Source organism: Elephas maximus, chromosome 9 (assembly GCF_024166365.1).
Source record: "Elephas maximus indicus isolate mEleMax1 chromosome 9, mEleMax1 primary haplotype, whole genome shotgun sequence".
Classification (NCBI taxonomy): Eukaryota; Metazoa; Chordata; class Mammalia; order Proboscidea; family Elephantidae; genus Elephas; species Elephas maximus.
The window spans coordinates 3,241,090-3,265,097 of NC_064827.1; the positions used below are offsets into that span (position 1 = coordinate 3,241,090).

Here is a 24,008-nt window from a genome sequence, read left to right on the forward strand (position 1 = left end):
CAGGCCATCCTCTTGAGGTTGCCCTGGAGATGGCCCTGGTCCCCTTGTCCATCACCACGGCACCTCTTCCATCTACATTATGGGCCATTGGGCATGTTTCTAGGAGACCTGAAGAGTGCAGAGACCAGCAGAAGTAGCGAAAGGAGCACAGGGGCAGGGATGCCGTCTCTGTTTGAAAGGGTGGAGCACCCGTCCCCCTGCTTGTAGAGAAGGGGCCACTATCTAGGTTTCAAGGATTGGGGTTGCTGCCACCTGGGCTCCTAACATGGGGCTGCTGTTCAGATAGGCCAGGAGGATGTGGCCACCCAGAGGAAAGCAGGGCTGATAGATGCCACCCCCCTGAAGTGAATCCATGCAGACCACACACTGCGGAACCCAACGCTCCGCGACAAATGCGTCCAAATGTCAGTTTTATTTCTGTTCCAGCCCAGAGTGAGCTTCTTAGCGGCTCACCCTGCAGTGGCACATCACAAAACATCTGCTGAACCAGGTAGCCAGGAAAGGAGTCCAACGTGAGGAGACTTCAGAATAAAAATCCAGCTGGTCTAAGAACCTTCCTGCCAGACAAAGGAGTCATGGCAAGGTAGAAGTGAGGGCCTTCCTGATCTCCCAGGGAAGGGATGCTGAGTGTGGTACCAGAGTGGCATACGCTGAGACTCCCGACACTGAGTGCAGTACCAGGGTGACATACACTGAGCCTCCCGCCGCCCAGCCATCCAGGGAGCAGTCTTCAAATCCCAAATCTGGCTCAGCACCACCATTTTGCACAAGCCACTTAGTCTGTCTGCAGAGAAAACATGGCCCTGGGTCTGAGGTGGAGCCTGGACGGATGCACTCTGGGAACACAGGGGAGCAATCAGTACAGTAACGGTGGCCCAAATGCCTAGAGGCACTGGGAACATGGGTGGGGAGGTGACTCCCAGCTGAGGAACCGGCTTGTCTGCTGTATTTGGAGGCGGAGAGTGGCGGCATCACGGGAATGACGCTCCAGTCGGTGTTCTTGGGGAGGAAGGGTCCACGGGTCCTCACCTCTTGGCTGCCTGGAGGCCCTGCAGTCGATACAGGGTCTCAACCCGCCTCCTCTTCTCCTTGGCTCGGGTGATTGTTGTCTGGAAGAGCCTGCAGAAGAGGTGGACGGACGGGGGCGAGTCGTCGTTGCCGGGGATGGGGTACGTGATGAGGCAGGGGTTGCAGTTGGTGTCCACGATGCCCACAGTGGGGATGTTCATCTTGGCTGCATCTCTCACGGCCACGTGAGGCTCAAAGATGTTGTTGAGTGTGTGAAGGAAGATGATGAGGTCTGGCAGGCGGACTCTGGGGCCAAAGAGCAAGGAGGCATTGGTAAACAGGCCGCCCTTGAAGTAGCGCGTGTGGGCGTACTCGCCGCAGTCGCGGGCCGTGTTCTCAATCAGGTGGGTGAACTGCCGGTTCCGGCTCACAAACAAGATGATCCCTTTGCGATAGGCCACGTGCGCCATGAAATTCAAGGCCAGCTGGAGGTGTGCGGCTGTCTGCTCCAGATCAATGATGTCCTGGCCCAGGCGGTTCCCAAAGATGTATGGCTCCATGAACCTGTCCAGGAGACCCAAGCAAGGTGAGGGCGAACAGGGCTCCCGAGGCTAAGACCACCAGCCCCTCCCTCATGACAGCCCTCCACAGCAGGCCCAAGGCTCCTCAGCAGGGGTCACACCACCCCCATGAGCACAGACAGCAGCGACCACCCCATCCAGCGAGTGACTGCAGGGCAGGTTGGGGGCTGGGCTTGAAGGGCTGCAGGCCACTTAGGAGCCTCAAGCAGTGGCTGAAACCTTCTGACCCTCTGCTTCTTTCCCAGGACATGGGGATTCTAACAACTGCTGGATGTCTAAACACAGTGTCATAAAGTATCCTCCCCGGTGTTGGTCACACAGCAGCCATTTGTCGTTATCATGGTCTCCAAGGCTTTACAGACAAGATCCCTCTGGGACTGAGGGACCAACAGAGCAGGGGAGGGGCTCCAGGCTGAAAGCATGGCAGGGTCGGGGCAGGCACCAGGCAAGTCAGGGTGGCGGACCCCAAGGGCATAGAACCACTGGCTGCCCTGGGCAGAGGGTCAGTGGGGCAGAGGGACTGCACTGCCCCACTTCTCAGCGTGTGGCAAATGAGCCGTCCACACCAGTGGTCCATGTAGCCTCCCCTCCAGTCCACTCTTCAGCTCACTCCTGCTTGGGTTTTGTTTTCTCAACTGACACCACTCACCAAGCACCCAATGACCCTCCTTACCAGATCCCTGGTCCCTTCCTGCCTGCAGGCCTTCTCAGCAGCGCTAAGCAGTCCCCACGTCCCTCCCCCCGCCCCGTTCTCATCCCTCCTCATACTCTTGCCGTGCCTTCTCAGTTTCACCTGCTGCTCCTCCTCCTCTTCGCAGCCCTTAGAGGGCCCGGGGCTCATTCTTGGGGGGACCTCCTCTCCATTCTGCCCTCCCTCTCTAGATGACCCCCAGCGCCCCGCCTCTACACAAGGGACTGCACTCCCACGTCTCTCCCAGGCTGGGGCTTGTCCCTCCATGGGCCTGCCTGACATCTCCCTGGGATGGCCCAAGGCCGTGACTTCCCCACGAGGTCTCCCAGCTGCTCCTCCACTCCGCTGATGACATGGTAGTCAGAAGAGCTGCACAGACACCTCTGATGGTTATCACTCCTCCACGTGACCCAGCATGTTCCCACTGCTCCTCCTACAGCCTAGAAAGCCCCACCTGATCTGACCTCACCAACCCCTCCCCGGCCTAGGCCTCCTGGCCCTTCTGTCTCTGACCCTGCCAGGCCTTTTGTTTACTGCCAGCTCTGTCCCTGCTTCAGGCAGGGGGCCACAGGCCAAGGCCCTGAGCGGTCAGAAGTATGAGCAAAGCCGTATGATAAATCAGTGCCCAACCCGAAGCTTGGTTCCCACTGAGAGGATGGCGGGGCTGGACCTAACAGTGGTGAGGACAGAGTGGACACCGAAACCTTCGTTCAGTTAAACAGAATGACTCACGACAGTACAAAATGTGCCCCTGAACCCCCAGGGAGGAAGGGACAAGGCCTGCTGGGACCAATCGCTGATACACACACCTAAGCTGACATCCCACTCAGCTAGGGGTTTTACCCTACCTGTGGCGACAGCCGGCTTTGTGTCCCAGGTGCACGCGGGCATTAAAAAGGCTTGTAACAGAAAACAATTCCTTGACATTGAAGAAGTCGGAGTGCTTGAGGGGCTCATTTATAATTTCGTCATTGAAATCTACAGCAAAGCACAAGAGAGAAAGGAACATGACTCTTAATGCAGGTTGCAGAGTGTGGCACTGGCCCACCCGGTCCCATCTGCCTGCGAACAGAGGAGACGTGGCTGGGTGGGTGAGAGAAACCATCAGTTGAAAACACCCAAAACCAGGCGATCTGGAAGCTGCAGATTTTTACTCCCAACAAGCTCAGGCCCTCTGTTACAGCTGAAAATTCCTAACCTCGTAATCTCAGGATACTAGAAACTGGAGCTGGGTTCTGATCACGACTTCACTCTTGGGTAAATCTGTCACTGCCCAACCCTCAGTTTCTAAAGTCCTTCTAGCACCTTCAGGCATGCAGTCTCAGGTGCCAGAAGACAGCAGTTGGGGCTGACGCCCATTGGGAGTCTAACAAAGTGCACTCAGTCCTTCCGGAGCCTGATGGTCACCAGACCCGTCAGGAGAGGGGACCCTGAGGAGGCTCGGGTGTTCTGACTCGGAGCTCTATGTCTCGGTGGTTGTTGTTGGTGGGTACTATCATGTTGATTCTGACTCATAATGACCCAACGTGACACAATAAAACTGCTCCATATGGTTTTCCCGGCTGTAGTCTTTACAGGCTGAGAAGGCCTGCAAGCAGGGAAGGACCGGGGATCTGGTAAGGAGGGGGCACTGGGGCGCTCGGTGAGGTGTCGGCTGAGGCACAGATCGCCAGGTCTCTCTCCAGCGGCGCTGCTGAGTAGGTTTGAACTGCCAATCTTTCACTTAACCAGTCACACCGCCAGGGCTCCTTCCCGCTCTGGAAAGGAGGTGCTATGTCAGCTCTTTGCCCAGGTGACCAGAGCGGAGCTGAGCTGCAGTGAGCTACGGATGGACCCCAGCTGCAGCTCAGGAGTGGTGGAGCCAGGGTTGGGACTTGAGGCTGGGTGACCCTAAGGCCCTGCTTTAACCATGTAGTTTGTCGGGAATTGCTGGGCTCGGTTTGGGCAGTGGGGACAAAGCAGCCAGTCAGAGCTGGAAATGATGACAGACTGAGGCACTGACCAGGCAGGCGGCCCTTTCCCCCACCCCTCCTTGGTCCAGGCAACCCCAGGGCTTTACACCTAAACCCAGAGGCACACAGGACTCCAAGCGGCAGATAACTAAGGCCTGACTGACTTCCCACTGCATGTCCCCCTATCTGCTAAGCAGCCCAGGGTTACCGCTACGGTCCTCGAGCTTGCTGACAGTAGAGGCCGGGGCGCTTCCAAACGTCCTGTTGCTCAGCTGAGACGCTTCTGGGGTCGCCTTCCTGAGGAAATCCAGCCACAGCGACTTGGGCCAGGCACCTGGGGGAGGAGGCAGAGTCCAGACGCTGAGAAAGGCGGCCGAGGCTCTGTCAGGCGCTCCGCTCCAGCTGCGGGCTGTCGGCAGTCTGTCCGTCCTTGCAGAGCCGGCGGACGACAGTTCGCCGCCTCCCCCCGCGGCCTGCCCTCCGGCCCGACGCAGCCTGACGCACGCGGGCCGCCCTGCAGGCCCTGGGTCCTGGTCCGCTGCGGGTGCGGTCCCTCCGACCCCAGCGCAGCGCTGGACCCAGGGCCACTGCAGCGGAGCCCCGCGCGGGCCAGGGCTGCGCGCCGTCGGGTATCTCAGCGCCCGCTCGGGGCCGGTTCCCGCCGCGGCTCCAAGACCCACGCCCCCACCCAGGACCCTGCGCCCCGCCCCAAACACCTCCCCGCGGGCCCTTGGAGCGGCGGGCATGCACGCTCACCGGCGCCAAGCAGCCGAGGAAGCGCGGCCCTGACGGGCGCCATGGCGCGGGCAGACGCGGAGCCAAGCCGGACGACCGGACTTCCGGCATGTGGTCCCGGACTTCCGGCGGGCGGCTTCCTCTTCCGCCGCGGCCACGCAGGCCGCACCGCCCCCTGCAGGCCGGGAGGTGGCACTGCACGCCCGCGCCCGGGCCCAGGGCTCTGAAGACTTCTCCGGCCGTGGCTCCTGGTTCCCGGCACCCGCCGCAGTGCTGGGCCCCAGAGCCTCGTCGCGGCCCGGAGGGAGGGAGGGCGCGGGCCGGGCCGGGGGGCACAGGTCGGGGGGCGGGGGCCGCGGGGCGGGGTCAGATCCTGGGGCGGGGCGGTGGGAGGGACACAGGTCAGGGGGCGGGACCGCGGGGCGGGGACCCCGGGGCTTGGGTCAGGGTCCCGGGCGGGGCCGGTTGGGGTGCACAGGGCGGGGGGCGGGGACGGCGGGCGGAGTCAGGGTCCCGGACGGGGCGGGGGGACCCCCGGCCAGGGTGCGGGGACCGCGGGGAGGAGGGCCGAGCGCGCGGGTTAGAGGGCGGGGGGCGCAGGCAAGGTCCGGATGGGGCCGCCGGTCGCCGGGGTAGTGGGTCCTCCCACCACTGTCCCGGGAAGGGCGGCAGGAGCGGCCTCTGGCCCCCTCGCTGCAGAAGTGCGAGGCAAACCCCAGAAGACTGAGAGCCGTCACTCGCGGGAACCTCCCTGGGGGATGAGGACCCTCCTAGCCTCCCGCCAGGAGATTTCTTCCCCAAGGCCAATACAACCTTTCTCACCGAGACCATTTATTATTTCTGAACACTTATATTATATATTCGTTGCCGTGGAGTCAATTCCGACTCATAGCGACCCTATAGGACAGGGTAGAACTGCCCCATAGAGTTTCCAAGGATCGCCTGGTGGATTTGAACTGCTGACCTTTTGATTAGCAGTCGCAGCACTTAACCACTAGGCCATCAGGTCTGAACACTCTGCACTCCATAAATTTATCCAAATGTCGAATTTAAATTTAGACTCAGGGTATTGGGCACATGAAGTTACCGGTCAAGATGCACCCCGGCGCATACAGTAAGCGTCAAATCATTGATTGACACGTGGCCTTGGGGTAACGGTAACCCCCTCAATTTGCTGATGAAGCCCCCAGGACCTCGGGTTTCATTTGCCCCCAAATCCGACCCCAAGGCTCCATATCCTGCGCGCCTTCCACTGCGTTTTGGAAAAATCCTCGGTTGGGTCGCGCGCCTTTTCGCCTGATGACTAATAGTGACACGCTCCGCAGCCCCGAGTCCCAGCAGGAACAGGCTCAAGCCCTTTGTTGTTCGCAGGAAGGTTCTAGACCTCGCATTTATCCCAAGTCCCAGCAGAAGCCCTGGCCTGCGTGGCTCGGCGCCTTTAAGAACCGGGCCCTCCCCGGTCAGGTGACCAGGCCGTCGCTAAGCAACAGGACGCCACGCCGACAGTCGCGGCTTTGCTGCCGAGCGTGCTTCCGCCCTTCTCGTTGCTGCGGTGGCCAGAGACAATGTCCCAGGAAGACCCCAAAGAGTGGGCAGAACCCGCCGAGCACAAGGCCAAGTCTCCCCCGGAGAAAACCAGCGACTATTACCGAGTGAGCGAGGACCTACCGGCCAGGTTCAACAACCCGGGGTGGTTTCGGGGCTACAGGTGAGGAAGAAGGTGCGAGGTGAGGGGAGCTGGATCTCCCCTAGGGTCCACCTGGCGGACACAGGAAGGAGAGGCCCCCGGGTCCAACATGGGGGGGGGTGGTGAGCAAGGCGCCACCAGCTGCTCTTTCTCCCAGCGCTCAGATAGTCCTCTATGCAGGGGTCCTCCAGCCCCCCCAGCCTCTCCTGGCATCTGAAGGCAAGAGCAGTAGCGTGGCCAGCAGCATGGCTCGTGCTGTCCTGGACTGCCAATGGCTGTGAACGTGCTGCCTAAAATTTGCAAACCTACACATGGGGTTGGTGGGTGCAGGCCAGGGCAGTGGGGTGGAAGGGGCCCCAGGGGAGACCAGAAAGCCCAGGCCTGGTCCCAATGCCACCGCGCTGTGCCCTGGGGCAAGTCTCCCCTCCTCTCTAGCCTCCGAGGCCTCCTCTGCAAAACCTCCATCCCGGGGCTGTTGGCAGAACCCACCACCCGTAAGCTATTAAAGTGCTCTGAACGCCGTGATGAGTGATAGGTGGCCGCTGTGGAGTCACCCTGCACTCAGGGCGGCCTCGGTACCACAGAACAAAAACTTGCCTGGTCCTGCATCATCCTCACAAGCTTGGCACGTTGCAGCCCATTGCTGCAGCTTTTATGCCAGTCTGTCTCACCAGGGTCTCCCTTACCCCGGTGGCCCTCTCCTTCAGCAAACGCAGTGTCCCGCTCTAGCAGTTGACCTCCCCGATGACATGTCCAAAGCCAGCGAGTTGGACCGTGTTCTGTGTGATTCATAGGTTTTCATGGGCTGGTTTTCTATAGTAGATTGCTAGCCTTTTTCTCTCTAACGAATGTTGTTGTTGTTGTTGTTAGGTGCCGTTGAGTCGGTTCCGACTCATAGCGACCCTGTGCACAACAGAACAAAACACTGCCCAGTCCTGAGCCATCCTTACAGTCATTGTTATGCTTCAGCTCATTGTTGCAGCCACTGTATCAGTCCACCTCATTGAGGGTCTTCCTCTTTTCCGCTGACCCTGTACTCTGCCAAGCATGATGTCCTTCTCCAGGGACTGACCCCTCCTGGCAACATGTCCAAAGTATGTAAGACGCAGTCTCGCCATCCTTGCTTCTAAGGACCATTCTGGTTGTACTTCTTCTAAGACAGATTTGTTCGTTCTTTTGGCTGTTCAGGTATATTGAGTATTTTTCAGCAACATGACAATTCAAAGGCGTCAGTTCTTCTTCGGTCTTCCTTATTCATTGTCCAGCTTTCATATGCATATGATGCGATTGAAAATACCATGGCTTGGGTCAGGCGCACCTTAGTCTTCAACGTGACATCTTTGCTCTTCAACACTTTAAGGAGGTCTTTGCAGCAGGTTTACCCAATGCAATGGATCTTTTGGTTTCTTGACTACTGCTTCCATGGCTGTTGATTGTGGATCCAGAGATATCGTTGTTGATGTCAGCTGGATCCTGGCTGAAAGCAGAGAATACCAGGAGGATGTTTACCTGTGTTTTATTGACTATGCAAAAGCATTCGACTGTGTGGATCATAACAAATTATGGATAACATTGCGAAAAATGGGACAATGAATGATAGCAGATATCTATTACTGTGGGGCCCTGTGCTCAGCTCCTTGCTGCCCTCCACCACCTAATCCCCTCAACAGTCCTATACAGCAAGGTCTACTATTGTCTCTGAGATGTAGAAAGGCACTAACTTGTCCAAGACCCTGTAGTTAGCATGCGGCTGCGCTCTCTGAATGCAGAGTCTGGCAGGTAAACAGCTCTGCTGGCAGGGACCGTGGATACTGCACATTTCAGGCAGGCTTCTTCTTGATCTGCACTGGTGGAAGCATGGCCTCCGCCAGCTGGGACTCAAGCCCAAGGACCCCCGGGTGGCAGGCTGGAGGCTGGCAATGCCAAGGCCCCATCAGCCGGAGCCCCGTGATCCCCAGGAGGGGGCTCGTGGAGGCTCAGCCAGCTGGCGCTGGGGGTTGGACCCTTCCTTGAGGCTGCTGTAAACAAATTCCACACTGTGGGTGCCTTTAATGAACAGACACTTCTTGTCTCATAGTTCTATCTCTTCTGACTTCTGGGAGCCCCAGGCGTTGCACCAGGTGTTCCTTGTCTTGTAGACATGTGTTCACGTGATTGTCTTCTCCCTGTGTCCCTTCTCTTTTATTAGGATATCACTCAGGTTACATCAGTACCCACCACTCCCACTGAGCTCACGTTAACCTAAGTGATCACATCTGCAAAGACCCTATTTCCAAAGAGGGTGTGTTCAGTGGTACCAGGGCTAGGACTTCAGCACATCTTTTGAGGGGACACAGTTCAATGGATAACAATGCCCTTTGGGGCTTTGGCTGCTATGGGAAAGAGCAGGGCAGTGGGGAGCAGAAGTTGGGGGGCTGCTTCTGTCAGGCAAGTCCACCCCGCACACTGGGACCGTATTCATGGGCCATCACCTGCCTGGGTACATGACTCTTTCCTTGGGGTATATCAAATGAAGCTCCATCGACCAAACCCTTGAAGGCTGTGACTAGGGTGGAGTTAAAGTCTATGGAAAATCCATGTGTTTCTCATCTGACAGGACCAAGGAGCCTGGCTCCATGTACAGGACCAGCAACCAGGCATATGGAGGCCAAGCCCCCACGGTGCACGAGATGCCGGTGAGTCCTGGGCAAGGTGGCAGCAGGGTGTGTGGGGCAGGGGGGCAGAAACCTGGAACTCAAAACAGTGGCACATTGGGAGGTGGAGGACTGAGGTGGGGATGGGCCCAGAGGCCCAAAGCCCACTGCCGTCCAGTCAATTCTGGCTCATAGTGATCCTCCAGGACAGAATAGAAGTGTCTCATAGGGTTTCCAAGTCTGTAATCTTTATGGAAGCTGACTGTCACATCTTTCTTCTGTGCCGTGGCTGGTGGATTTGAACCACTGACCGTTTGGTTAGCAGCCAAATGCTTTAACCACTGTGCCACCTGGGCTCCCTGGGATGGGCCCGGGGGCGCCAAATCACCAAGGCAGAGAGAGGCACCTCAAACCCTGTTGATCAGGGCAGGGGAGAAGTAACTTAATGAGTGAATGTAATAATAAAATCATTTCAACGGATGAGGAAGGGGGGTGTATTGCTACAGCACCCTGAGAGGCTGGCCTGTTCCCCTTCACATGTACGCACACGGGCACAAAACCGTCTCTTGTAAGTAGGCAGTCAGCTTGGAGGCCAAGAAATGGAGACCTACTTTATTTCTGGAATTACCAGCCATCCTCTGAGATAGTAACTTAGGGTCTGAAGACGCACATTCCGCTGCAGCCTGACAGACAGCACAGTGGGCAGAAGGGTGGGGCACGTTGGTGGGCCCCAGGGGTCTGAGCCTGTCTGGGAGAGCTGGGCTGCCTTGAGATTGGCCTCATACCAGGGTGGCCCCCCCAGAGCCCCCTGGATGCCCCTGTTGGGTCCGGGTGTTTGGCCGGATGGATCACTGTGGCCATGCCCTGGATGCTCAGGATGGTAGGGCTGCCCGTTTTTGGGGTGAGGATGCTGTTTTTTTTTTCTTCCAAATACTCATCGTTTACAGTTCCAGGTAATTGTCTGCTCATTTGCTTTGCGTGGGTAACAGAGCCCTTGTGGTGAAGAGAATGTTGTTGTTGTTAGGTGTCATTGAGTCGATTCCCACTCGTAGCGACCCTGTGTGACAGGGTAGAACTGCCCCATAGAGTTTCCTAGGCTGTGATCTTTGTGGGAGCAGATCGCCAGGTCGTTCTCCATGGAGCCTCTGGTGGGTTCAGACCGCCAGCTTTTCAGTTAGCAGCAGCCAAGAGCTCAACTGTTGCGCCACCAGGGCTCCTGAACGATGGGATTGTTTGTCTAAAAAATTTCTACAGTCCTCGAGAGTCACTCTCACAATCCAGTGATTCTGACTTTTCCCTCGGGATCAGGCATTTCTGAGGAGAAGGCCTGCATGCTGCTTGAGTAACACAGGATTGTGGCAGTTTTCCGTTCACTGGCTGAGTAGCATAGCATTGTGGGAGTTTTCCACAGCATCACCACGGCACAGGGATCGGGGACAGGGTCCAGAGTAGGTGTTCCCTGCTTCTTGTTATTGTTGTTGTTAGGTGCCCTTGAGTCGGTTCCGACTCGTAGCGACCCTGTGCACAACAGAACGAAACACTGCCTGGTCCTGCGCCATCCTTACAGTTGTTGTTATGCTTGTCCTCATTGTTGCAGCCACTGTGTCAATCCACCTCGTTGAGGGTCTTCCTCTTTTCCGCTGACCCTGTACTCTGCCAGGCATGATGTCCTTCTCCAGGGACTGATCCCTCCTGACAACATGTCCAAAGTATGTAAGACCCAGTCTCGCCATCCTTGCTTCTAAGGAGCATTCTGGCCACATTTCTTCCAAGACAGATTTGTTCATTCTTTTGGCAGCCCATGGTATATTCAATATTCCTCGCCAACACCACAATTCAAAGGCATCAATTTTTCTTCGGTCTTCCGTGTTCATTGTCCAGCTTTCACATGCATATGATGCGATTGAAAAACCATGGCTTGGGTCAGGCACACCTTAGTCTTCAACGTGACATCTTTGCCCTTCAACATTTTGAAGAGGTCCTTTGCAGCAGATTTACCCAATGCAATACATCTTTTGATTTCTTGACTGCTGCTTCCATGGCTGTTGATTGTGGATCCAACTAAAATGAAATCCTTGACAACTGTCTTTTCTCCGTTTATAATGATGTTGCTCATTGGTCCGGTTGTGAGATTTTTTGTTTTCTTTATGTTGAGGTGCAATCCATACTGAAGGCTGTGGTCTTTGATCTTCACTAGTAAGTGCTTCAAGTCCTTTTCACTTTCAGCAAGCAAGGTTGTGTCATCTGCATAACGCAGGCTGTTAATGAGTCTTCCTCCAATCCTTATGCCCGGTTCTTCTTCATATAGTCCGGCTTCTCGGATTATTTGCTCAGCATACAGATTGAATAGGTATGGTGAAAGGATACAACCCTGACGCACACCTTGCCTGACTTTAAACCAATCAATATCCCCTTGTCCTGACCGAACAACTGCCTCTTGATCTCTGTAAAGGTTCCTCATGAGCACAATTAAGTGTTCTGGAATTCCCATTCTTTGCAATATTATCCATAATTTGTTATGGTCCACACAGTCGAATGCCTTTGCATAGTCAATAAAACACAGGTAGACATCCTTCTGGTATTCTGTGCTTTCAGCCAGGACCCATCTGACATCAGCAATGATATCCCTGGTTCCACGTCCTCTTCTGAAACCAGCCTGAATTTCTGGCAGTTCCCTGTCGATATACTGTTACAGCCGTTTTTGAGTGATCTTCAGCAGAATTTTGCTTGCGTGTGATATTAATAATATTGTGTGATAATTTCCACATTTGGTTGGATCACCTTTCTTGGGAATAGGCATAAATATGGATCTCTTCCAGTCAGTTGGCCAGGAAGCTGTCTTCCATATTTCTTGGTATAGACAAGTGAGCACTTCCAGCACTGCATCCGTTTGTTGAAACATCTGAATTGATAGTCCATCAATTCCTGGAGCCTTGTTTTTCGCCAATGCCTTCAGAGCAGCTTTGACTTCTTCCTTCAGTACCATCGGTTCCTGATCATATGCCACCTCTTGAAATGGTTGAACATTGACTAATTCTTTTTGGTATAATGACTCTGTATATTCCTTCTATCTTCTTTTGATGCGTCCTACATCATTTAATATTTTTCCCACAGAATCCTTCACTGTTGCAACTCGAGGCTTGAATTTTTTCTTCAGTTCTTTTGGCTTGAGAAACGCTGAGCGTGTTCTTACCTTTTGGTTTTCCATCTCCAGCTCTTTGCACACGTCATTATAATGTTTTACTTTGTATTATTGAGCCGCCCTTTGAAATCTTCAGTTCTTTTACTTCATCAATTCTTCCTTTTGGTTTAGCTGCTCAATGTTCAAAGGCAATTTTCAGAGTCTCCTCTGACACCTGTCTTGGCCTTTTCTTTCTTTTTTGTCTTTTCAGTGACCTCTTGCTTTCTTCACGTATGATGTCCTTTCCCAGCTTGTCTGGTCTTCAGTCACTAGTGTTCAATGTGTCAAATCTTTTCTTCAGATAGTCTCTAAATTCAGGTGGAATATATTTAAGGTCATATTTTGGCTCTCGTGGACTTGCTCTGATTTTCTTCAGTTTCACCTTGAACTTGCATATGAACAATTGATGGTTTGTTCCACAGGTGGCTCCTGGCCTTGTTCTGAGTGTCAAGCAATATCCTGCTTCTTAGCTACTTGCTTTATCTTGAGTCCAGCGGCCTGTGTCTTAAGCAAGTGTGGGTCCTGGTTGCTAGGAGCGTTTATTTCCCACGTGGGAACGGGAAATAAAAGGGCTTTGCCTTTTAAGAAATGGCTGCTGCCATTTCTCTTTGCACTTGTTTCCTGCCAAGGAATCAAAACATCACATGATCTGCTTGGAGCAGTTGTGGTCTAAGGACACATCACTTCCCCGGGGTCAGATATCCCACAGAGGTTCAGGCCGCTTACATCAGAAACCTCAAGGTCACTGTCTTAGTCATCTAGTGCTGTGTCTTAGTCATCTACTGCTGCTATAACAAATATACCACAAGTAGAAAGCTTTAACAAAGAGAAATTTATTTCCTCACAGTGAAATAGGTTAAAAGTCAGCTCCAGGGGAAGTCTCTCTCTCTCTGTTAGCTCTGGAGGAAGGTTCTTGTCCTCAATCTTCCCCTGGTCAAGGAGCTTCTCAGGTGCAGGGACCCTGGGTCCAAATGACATGCTCTGCTCCGGGTGCTGCTCTTTTGGTGGTATGAGGTCCCCTGTCTCTCTGCTTGCTTTTGTATCTCAAGAGATTGCCCCAAGACACAATCCAATCCTGTAGGTTGAGTCCTGCCTCACTAACACAACTGCTGCTCATCCTCCCTCATTAAATCGTAGAGGCAGGATTTACAACATATAGGAAAATCACACACACACAAAAAACCAAACCAAACCCGCTATGAGTCAATCTGGCCTCATAGCGACCCTATAGGACAGAGTAGAACTGCCGACTTCTTGGTTAGCAGCTGTAGCGCTTAACCACTACGCCACCAGGGTTTCCCTGAATCACAGGATACTGGGAATCATGGCCCAGCCAAACTGATATACACATTTTGGGGAGGACGTAATTCAATCCATGACATTCCACCCTTTGGCCACCCCCAAATCACATTCTTGCAACATGCAAAACATATTCATTCCATCATATCTTTTCATCTGTGAAATCTAGAATACAAGTTATTTGCTTCCAGTGGTACAGTGGCAGAACAGGGACAAGCTAGACGTTTCCATTACAAATGGGAGAAACTGGAGGAAAAGAAGGGATAACAGGCACCAAGGGAGTCAGCAGAACACATTAGCCCTCAAAGCTCTGAAAAGAATCCTCTCTTCTCTGAGACCATTTACACAATAGCCCTGCCCTCCAGACTCTAGGTATGGGCTGCACTCTCCAGACTCTGAGTGGAGCCCCCTTGGCCCTGGGCTTCAACTCCACCTTTCAGGCCCACGGGGACAGCAACTCTGCTCCCTTGGTTTTAGGCTTTAGGTGCACCATTCTCCTAGTCCTTCTGAGTGGTGACTCCATCCTTAGAAATACCACAGGCCGTGGCTCCACCCTTTGAAACCCCTGAGGTCATGGCCATACCTTTTGAGACTGAGGCAGCTCAGCTTCTTGTGTTCCTTCTCTCCTCAGCTTCTGCTTCCTGGTTTCTTGGCCTCCGGGCTCTGGGCCCTCACACCCACATCTGCCCTGCTGAGGCAAGTGTTCCAAAGCTCTGTAGCTCCACCGATAAGTGCCCAGAGGCACCCCACTCCACTAGGAAGCCTCCTACACAAAGGCACTCAGCCCTCTGGCTCTGTGGGTTGGCAAGCCTATATAGCTCCACCAGTAAGTGCCTGGAGGCACCGCACTCCATCGGGAAGCCTGCACACAGGCACTTAGCTCCTCTCGCTCCGTGAGTCGTCTTGCACTGGTCTCCTGGTTCTGCCGATGCAGGCTGGCTGCTGCGCTGGTCCTCTGCCGCTGTCACAACTCTATCCATTCACAGTTTCAAAACCGCTTGTGCATTTTAGATATCTGTTAGAGCAGCACCCCACTCTCGGTACCAAATTGTCTTACTGATCTAGTGCTACCATAACAGAAATACCACAAGTGGTTGGCTTTAACGAAGAGAAATTTATTCTTTCACAGTCTAGTAGGCTGCAAGTCCAAATTCAGGCTGTCAGCTCTAGGCAAAGACTTTCCCTCTCCGTCAGCTCTGGAGGAAGATTCCTTGTCATCAATCTTCTCCTGGTTGAGGAGCTTCTCAGATGCAGGGACCCCAGGTCCAAAGGACGAGCTCTGCTCCTGGTGCTGCTTTCTTGGTGGTATGAGGTCCCCAACTCTCTGCTTGCTTCTGTCTTTTATATCTCAAGACACAATCCAATCTTGTAGATTGAGTCCTGCCTCACTACACAACTACCGCCTGTCCTCCCTCATTAACATCATAAAGGCAGGATTTACAACATATAGGAAAATCACACAGTACTGGGAATCATGGCCCAGCCAAACTGATACGCACATTTTTGGGGGGACATAATTCATGACATGCTGCTATAACAAAAATACAAGTGGATGGCTTTAACAAAAATTTATTCTCTCGCAGTCTAGGAGGCTAGAAGTCCAAATTCAGAGTGCCAGCTCCAGGGAAAGGCTGTCTTTTTCGCTGTCGGCTCTGGGGGAAGGTCCTTGTCAGCAATCTTCCCAGTCAAGGAGCTTTTCAGCACAGGGACCCTGGGTCCAAAGGACATGCTATTCTCCTGGCTGTTGTTTCTTGGTGGTATAAGGTCCCCATGACTCTCTGCTCAATTCTGTCTTTTATACCTCAAAAGAGATTGGTTTAAGACACAACCTAATCTCGTAGTTTGAGCCCTGCCTCGTTAACATAGCTGCTGCTAATCCTGCCTCAGTAACATCATAGAGGTAGGATTTATAAGACAGGAAAATCACATCAGATGACAAAATGGTGGACAATCAGCCACTATTGGGAATCATGGCCTAGCCAAGTTGACAGATATTTTGGGGACACAATTCAATCCATGATAATCACCTAATTGTGCTCGCATCATTTCTAGCACTGCCTGCTTACACATGAGTGGCCATGGCCATGCTCCCCCATATCCCTTGGCACATGCTGATGCTTCTCAGCCTCCACAGGGCAGCCCCTCCCCAGACGTCTCTGCTGGGGGTGGGTATCAGGAACTTTTTTTTTTTTGGTTTTAACAATCATAAATTTATTTTCTCACACTTCAGGAGGCTAGAAGTCTGAAATAGGGGGATTTTTTATTTTTTTATTTTTATTGTGGTTTAAGTGAAAGTTTACAAATCAAGTCAGTATCTCATATAAAAGTTTATATACACCTTGCTATATACACTTTGTTGCTCTTCCCCTAATGAGACAGCACACTCCTCTCCACTCTCTATTTTCATGTCCATTAGACCAACTTCTGACCCCCTCTGCCCTCTCATCTCCCCTCCAGACAGGAGCTGCCCATATAGCCTCATGTGTCTACTTGATCCAAGAAGCTCACTCCTCATTAGTATCATTTTCTATCCCATAGTCCAGTCCAATCCCTGTGTGAAGAGTTGGCTTTGGGAATGGTTCCTATCTTGGGCTAACAGAAGGTCTGGGGACCATTACCTCCAGGGTCCTTCTAGACTCAATCAGACCATTAAGTCTGGTCTTTTCACAAGAATTTGAGGTCTGCATCCCACTGCTCTCCTGCTCCCTTGGGGATTCTCTGTCGTGTTCCCTGTCAGGGCAGTCATGGGTTGTAGCCAGGCACCATCTAGTTCTTCTGGTCTCAGGCTGATGTAGTCTCTGGTTTATGTGGCCCTACCTGTGTCTTGGGCTTATAATTACCTTGTGTCATTGGTGTTTTTCATTCTCCTTTGCTCCAGGTGAGTTGAGACCAATTGATGCATCTTAGATGGCTGCTTGCTAATGTTTAAGACCCCAGACACCACCAACCAAAGTGGGATGCAGATTGTTTTCTTAATAGATTTTATTATGCCAATTGACCTAGATGTGCCCTGAAACCATGGTCTCCAAACTCCTGCCCCTGCTACACTGGCCTTCGAAGTGTTCAGTTTATTCAGGAAACTTCTTTGCTTTTGGTTTAGTCCAGTTGTGCTGACCTCTCCTGTATTGTGTGTTGTCTTTCCCTGCACCTAAAATAGTTCTTATCTACTGTCTAATTAGTGAAAACCCCTCTCCCTCCCTCCCTCCCCACTCTCATAACCATCAAAGAATATTTTCTTCTCTGTTTAAAGTATTTCTTGAGCTCTTATAATAGTGGTCTCATACAATATTTGTCCTTTTGCAACTAATTTCACTCAGCATAATGCCTTCCAGATTCCTCCATGTTATGAAATGTTTCACAGATTAATCACTGTTCTTTCTCGATGCGTAGTATTCCATCATGTGAATATACCATAATTTATTTATCCATTCATTCATTGAAGGGCACCTTGGTTGCTTCCATGTTTTTGCTCTTGTAAACAGGGCTGCAGTAAACATGGGTGTGCATATATCTGTTCGTATAAAGGCTCTTATTTCTCTAGAATATGTTTCAAGGAGTGGGATTGTTGGATCGTATGGTAGTTCTATTTCTTGCTTTTTAAGGACGTGCCAAATCGATTTCCAAAGTGGTTGTACCATTTTACATTCCCACCAGCAGTGTATAAGTGTTCCAGACTCACCACAGCCTCTCCAACATGTATTATTTTGTGTTTTTGGATTAATGCCAGCCTTGTTGGAGTGAGATGGAATCTCATGGTAGTTTTGATTTTCATTTCTCTAATGGCTAATGAACGAGAGCATTTTCTCATGTGTCTGTTAGCTACCTGAACGTCTTCTTTAGTGAAGTGTCTGTTCATATCCTTTGCCCATATTTTAATTGGGTTGTCTTTTTGTTCTTGAGTTTTTGCAGTATCGGGTAGATTTTATAGATTGGACGCTGATCGGATTTGTCGTAGCCAAAAACTTTTTCTCAGTCTGTAGGTAACCTTCCTACTAGTTTGGTGAAGTCTTTGGATGAGCATAAGTGTTTGATTTTTAGGAGCTCCCAGTTATCTAGTTTCTCTTCTGGTGTTTGTGCATTGTTGTAATGTTTTGTATACTGTTTATGCCATGTATTAGGGCACCTAACATTGTCCCTTTTGTTTCTTCCATGATCCTTACCATTTTAGATTTTATATTTAGGTCTTTGATCCATTTTGAGTTCACTGTTGTGCATGGTGTGAGATATGGGTCTTGTTTCATTTTTTTGCAGATGAATATCTAGTTATGCCAGCACCATTTGTTAAAGAGATTGTCTTTTCCCTATTTAACTGGCTTTGGGCCTTTGTCAAATATCAGCTGCTCATATGTGGATGGTTTTATGTCTGGATTCTCAATTCTGTTCCATTGGTCTATGTATCTGTTGTTGTACCAGTACCAGGCTGTCTTGACTACTGTTGCGGTATAATAGGCTCTAAAATCAGGTAGTGTGAGGCCTCCCACTTTGTTCTTCTTTTTCAGTAATGCTTTACTTATCCCGGGTCTCTTTCCCTTCCATATGAAGTTGGTAATTTGTTTCTCCAGCTCATTAAAAAATGTCATTCGAGTTTGGATTGGAATTGCATTGTATGTATAGATCGCTTTTGATAGAATAGACATTTTCACAATGTTGTCTTCCTATCCGTGGTCAAGGTATGTTTTTCCACTTACGTAGGTCTCTTTTGGTTCCTTGCAGTAGTGTCTTGTCGTTTTCTTTGTATAGGTCTTTTACATCTCTGGTAAGATTTATTCCTAAGTATTTTATCTTCTTGGGGGCTACTGTAAATGGTATTGATTTGGTAATTTACTCTCCAATGTTCTTTTTCTTGATGTAGAGAAATCCAACTGATTTTTGTATGTTTATCTGGTAACCAGATACTCTGCTCAACTCTGCCATTAGTTTCAGTAGTTTTCTGGAGGATTCTTTAGGGTTTTCTGTGTATAAGATCATGTCATCTGCAAATAGAGATACTTTAACTTCTTCCTTACCAATCTGGGTGCCCTTTATTTGTCTAGCCTAATTGCTCTGGTTAAGACCTCCAGCACAATGTTGAATAAAAGTGGTGTTAAAGGGCATCCTTGTCTGGGTCCTAATCTCGAGGGGAATGCTTTCAGACTCTCTCCATTTAGGATGATGTTGGCTGTTGGCTTTGTATAAATGCCCTTTATTATGTTGAGGAATTTTCCTTCTATTCCTATTTTGCTGGGAATTTTTATCATGAATGAGTGTTGAACTTTGTCAAATGCCTTTTCTGTATCGATTGATCAAATCATGTGATTCTTGTCTTTTGTTTTCTTTATGTGGTGGATTACATTAATTGTTTTTCTAATGTTGAACCATCCCTGCATACCTGGTTTGAATCCCACTTGGTCATGGCGAATTATTTTTTTTGATATGTTGTTGAATTCTATTGGCTAGAATTTTGTTGAGGATTTTGCCTCTAAGTTCATGAGGGATATAGGGCTGTAATTTTCTTTTTTTGTGGCATCTTTACCTGGTTTTGGTATCAGGGATATGCTGACTTCATAGAATGAGTTTGGGAGTATTCCGTCCTTTTCTATCTCTTGAAATACCTTTAGTAGTAGCGGTGTTAACTCTTCTCTGAAAGTTTGGTAGAACTCTGCTGTGAAGCCGTCCAGGCCAGGGCTTTTTTTTGTTGGGAGTTTTTTACTTACTTTTTCAATCTCTTCTTATGTTATGGGTTTATGTAGTTTTTCTACCTCTGTTTGTGTTAGTTTAGGTAGGTAGTGTTTTTCTAGAAATTCACTCATTTCTCCTAGGTTTTCAAATTTGTTAGAGTATAATTTTTATAGTAATCTGATATGATTCTTTTAATTTCAGTTGGGTCTGTTGTGGTATTGCCCATCTCATTTCTTGTTTGGGTTATTTGCTTCCTCTCCTCTTTTTCTTTTGTCAGTTTGGCCAATGGTTTATCAATTTTGTTAGTTTTTTTCAAAGAAGTAGCTTTTGGTCTTGTTAACTTTTTCATTAGTTTTTCTGTTCTCTATTTAATTCTGCTCTAGTTTTTATTATTTGCTTTGTTCTGGTGCCTGAGGGTTTCTTTTGTTGCTCTCTTTCTATTTAAGTTTTGGGATAATTCTTTGATTTTGGCCCTTTCTTCTTTTTGGATGTGTGCATTTATTGATATAAATTGACCTCTGAGCACTGCTTTAGCTGTGTCTCAAAGGTTCTGGTAGGAAGTGTTTATGAAATTCTATGAATTTCTTTATTCCCTTCTTCATGTCTTCCATAACCGAGTTGTTTTTGAGCAGGGTATTGTTCAGTTTCCAAGTGTTTGATTTCTTTTCTCTGCTTTTTCTGTTATTGATTTCTACTTTTATGGCCTTGTGGTCAGAGAAGATGCTCTGTAATATTTTGATGTTTTGGATTCTGCTAAGGCTTTATGACCTAATATGCTGTCTCTTCTAGAGAATGTTCCAGGTGCACAAGAAAAGAAAGTATTCTTGGCTGCTGTTGGGTAGAATGTTCTGTGTATGTCTATGAGGTCAAGTTGGTTGATTGTGGCATTTAGATCTTTCATGTCTTTATTGAGCTGCTTTCTGGATGTTCTGTCCTTCACTGAAAGTCATGTGTTGAAGTCTCCTATAATTGTAGAGCTGTCTATATCACTTTTCAATGCTGGTAGCGTTTGTTTTATGTATCTTGCAGCCCTGTCATTGGCTGCATAAATATTTAATATGGTTATATCCTCCTGGTATATTGTCTCTTTAGTCATTATATAGTGTCCTTCTTTATCCTTTGTGGTGGATTTAAAGTCTATTTTGCCAGGAATTAATATTGCCACTCCTGCTCTTTTTTGATTGTTGTTTGCTTGATATATTTTTTTCCACCGTTTGAGTTTTAGTTTGTTTGTGACTCTTAAGTCTAAGGTGTGTCTCTTGTAGGCAGCATATAGACAGATTGTGTTTTTTAATCCATTCTGCCACTCTCTGTCTCTTTATTGGTGCATTTAGTCCATTTACATTCAGTGTAATAATGGATAGGTATGAGATTTTTTTTTTTAATGAGTTTAGTGCTGTCATTTTGATGTCTTTTTTTGTGTGTTGTTGATACTTTTTCCCACTTAATTGTTTGCACTGAGTAGTTTAGATATTGTCTTTTCCTCTTATTCATTATTGTTGATTTTGTTTCTGGTGAGTCTCTATTTTTTTCTTGTATTTTATTTTGATGAGTAGGATTGTTAGTCTCCTTTGTGGTTACCTTAATATTTACCCCTATTTTTCTAGGTTTAAACCTAACTTTTATTTCTTCATATTGCCTTGTCTTCCTCTCCATATGAAAGATCTATGACTACATTTCTTAGTCCCTCTTCCTTGTTTCAATGTTGTCTTCTTTTACATAATGACATTGCTGTAGGGGGATTTTTTTTTAAGCTTTACAAATGATTCTAATACTCAGGCCAGGTGAAAAGACACTGATGTAGATATTATTTCTACTCCACAGAAGAGAAAACAAGTTCAGAGAGGCCCAATGACTTGCCTAGAGTAACACAGGTGGCAAAAGCAGAACCAGGGTTGCTTCAGGGCTGACCCCCAAGATAATGCTCATAACCACACCCAGGTGGCCACTGAATTTCTTCTTCTGAAAGTGAGAGGAGGCAATCATGTGAGGCAGCGGTGGCTCAGTGGTAGAATCCCCGCCTTCCATGTGAGAGACCCAGGTTCGATTCCCAGCCGGTGTACCTCACGCGCAGTAAGCAAATGCCACCAGGGTTCTTCTCCTGTCCTATTAGCCGATTGAAGTAAGACGGACACTGATTACAAGGGAAATAGTGGCAAGTTTATTGTCTGCGCAGACAAGGAGCAACGTGGGGTCTAGCGACTGTAAGGCCCCATGCTCACGGTCTGAGGAAGCTGGGGAGATTTTTGTCCAGTGGTTTCCAGGCTTGGGTTTCGTACCCAGAACTCTCTGCCCTGAGCCTTCCCACGTCCATTTGGAGGTCCGGGTGTTAAATCATCTTCCGTTGGATGTCCGTGGGGTGGGACTCCTTGCTTCTCGAATGGAATCGGGTGAAATCACGGGCTGGGAAATATTGTTCTTTCCAGTGACAGTCGTGTCTGGGGTCGAGTGAAGGACGTGATCTCCTCGACCTATGCGTGTTTCAGGGTCTAGCTCGGGCCAGTGTAGTGGGTGGAGCCACTGCCTGCGGTGACTTCCTGAGAAATGTGGCTGAGAGCAAGCTTGCGGTTGGTTAGCAAGACAAGGAAAGGGGGGGGGGGGTGTTGGCTGGGGTTTTCATTTTCAGAGGAGCATCCAGACTGAGATGAACTAGGAAGAAAAGTCTGGCAATCTACTTCTGAACCTACGGCCCCGCAGTGGTCTGATCTGCAGCCCGTCGTGAGGATGACACAGGACCGGGCAGTGTTCGTTCCGTGGTGCACGGGGCCCCACAGGGTCAGCTCACCGGCAGCTGATAACAACACAAATAGCCGTGCCAAACCGCGGGCACAGACTCGGATGGTCTAGAGCAAACTCGGGTGTTTAGTCACCTGGCTTTCCTTTACTAAGAATGACCTACATTTCTTACAAGTTTTTATTTTTCTTCCAAAACTCCCAAACGACTGCTTGTGTGTGATCACGCATCATTCATCTTAGTCTTCCTTTTTTCTTCCAGAAAGTATTTTATCCTCATTCCAGTAAATTTTCCCAACAACTTGCTGCCTTCGGGATGTACCAGAACAACACCTTCAACGTCTTCATGGAGAGAAGCTTCGTGACCGGCCCGGACAACTACATCACCCCCTATGACCGCCTCAACTTCCACCCCAGCTACAACACCAACAGGCCGTCCATCTGCGACTGAGAGACCCGGCCGGTGAAGAATCATCACCCCTGGGCCTGGGTCACCTGCTCGGCTGTAGTGGTTCGGCCTTCACCGCTCGTCCCGAAGCTAACTTTCCTCTCTGCGATAGTGAAACAGGCAAACAGGCCTGCATTTCCTGCTTTATTTTATGTCTAAGATGTACATGGAAAAGATGCTATTTGTATGACTTTCCATTAAAACCATTGCCACGTATAAGATTTCCTGGTCTCCTCTGACATGTGTAACCAAGGGGCAGGACTGTAGACATCCTGGGGTCCAAGTCCGGCTGAGCACCAGGAACATACGAATAATGCCACCGCATCTTTCCTGGGGAGCCAATTTTATATGCATGACAAGGTATGGAGCAGGTGTCATGTGACAGAGCACCCAGGCTGAAATCTGCACAAACAGTGCAAGGACACGGTGGGAGGGTGGGCATAGATGGGGCAGCAGCGTCTGCCCCCATCACTGCTGGGCAAGGAGAGTAGGGCCCATGGGCAGACGTCTTGCCGGGGTAGCTCCACGCTGAAGCAGGCAGGGAGGCGCCAGCACTGAGCCTGGCCGGTGAGAGGTGTAGGCAGGTAGACGTACAGGTTAGCCCCCTCCAGACACAAAGATGGGATGGGGGAGGGCCATAGAGGAAAGCAGGCTGCAAAATGCCTCATGCTGGTGGGGCCTGATGCAGACAGGGCGCGGGGGCGGGGGGAGTACGGGGGGGAGGTTCTGTTCTCTACTTTTGATTTATTTAAAAATCTCAATAAAAATTTTTTTTTTTTTTTTTTAAAAAGCAGGGAATCACTTGTATTTTCCTGAGGCGAGGGTAACTGTGTTAACTGGATTTTTTGTCTATACGCGCTCTGAAATTTTGAGTTAGAGGGTCGTCAGTAAGAAAAAGAATTGTGACAGGATCTATCTTTCAGACGTAGATTGTTTGCCTCACTTTGAGAGAGCGGCAGACGCTCGTTACGGGAAATCTGGACAAGTCAGAGGACTCCAGAGAAGAAATTGTCTTTTAAAAACCGCGGACGATATCTTGTTCACAGAGATCTTCATCCAAACGGGTTCTATTCACTTAGGAGTTTATGAAGAAATTAGACACTATGGTTATTTCTTCTTTGTAAACTTTTTATTATTAATAACAAAAGTAAACATTCGGGCAACATTCTTAATATCCAATATGGGATGGGAATAGTTTCCAGGGAAAATCAATATATTTAATTAAAAAACGACACAAAGCTGAACCTGGGACCGAACTTACACGGTGTCTTTCTCCTCAGCTGGAAAACTGAAAACTAATTCGTAGAGCCCTTCGTTAAAAATACTACGTGCTGACAACCCCTCTGCCTTTAGCCTCTATTGAAATAATAAAAAAAAAAAAAGACAAGACTGTCTTATCAGC

At 49.7% G+C, this 24,008-nt stretch overlaps 2 protein-coding genes across 3 annotated transcripts; one reads left to right on the top strand and one right to left on the bottom strand.

Annotated features, from left to right (window-relative positions):
• Positions 1-398: 398 nt before the first annotated feature.
• MRPS2 (mitochondrial ribosomal protein S2) lies at positions 399-5,088 on the bottom strand. Of its 2 annotated transcripts, XM_049896374.1 has the most exons (4): positions 4,989-5,088; positions 4,441-4,566; positions 3,129-3,258; positions 399-1,572 (listed from the first exon to the last, which is right to left on the bottom strand). In XM_049896374.1, exons 1-4 carry the CDS (start codon positions 5,029-5,031, stop codon positions 1,026-1,028), a joined length of 846 nt encoding a protein of 281 aa, XP_049752331.1. In that variant the 5' UTR covers positions 5,032-5,088; the 3' UTR covers positions 399-1,025. The 2 variants fall into 2 exon arrangements, with proteins under 2 accessions (XP_049752331.1, XP_049752332.1); XM_049896375.1 differs by lacking the exon at positions 4,989-5,088 and having other exon boundaries at positions 3,586-4,534.
• A 561-nt stretch (positions 5,089-5,649) lies between these two features.
• Positions 5,650-22,956, top strand: PIERCE1 (piercer of microtubule wall 1). Its single transcript, XM_049896376.1, has 3 exons — positions 5,650-6,675; positions 9,251-9,329; positions 22,421-22,956. The coding sequence occupies exons 1-3, from the start codon at positions 6,533-6,535 to the stop codon at positions 22,607-22,609; spliced, it is 411 nt and encodes a 136-aa protein (XP_049752333.1). The 5' UTR covers positions 5,650-6,532; the 3' UTR covers positions 22,610-22,956.
• Positions 22,957-24,008: the final 1,052 nt, after the last annotated feature.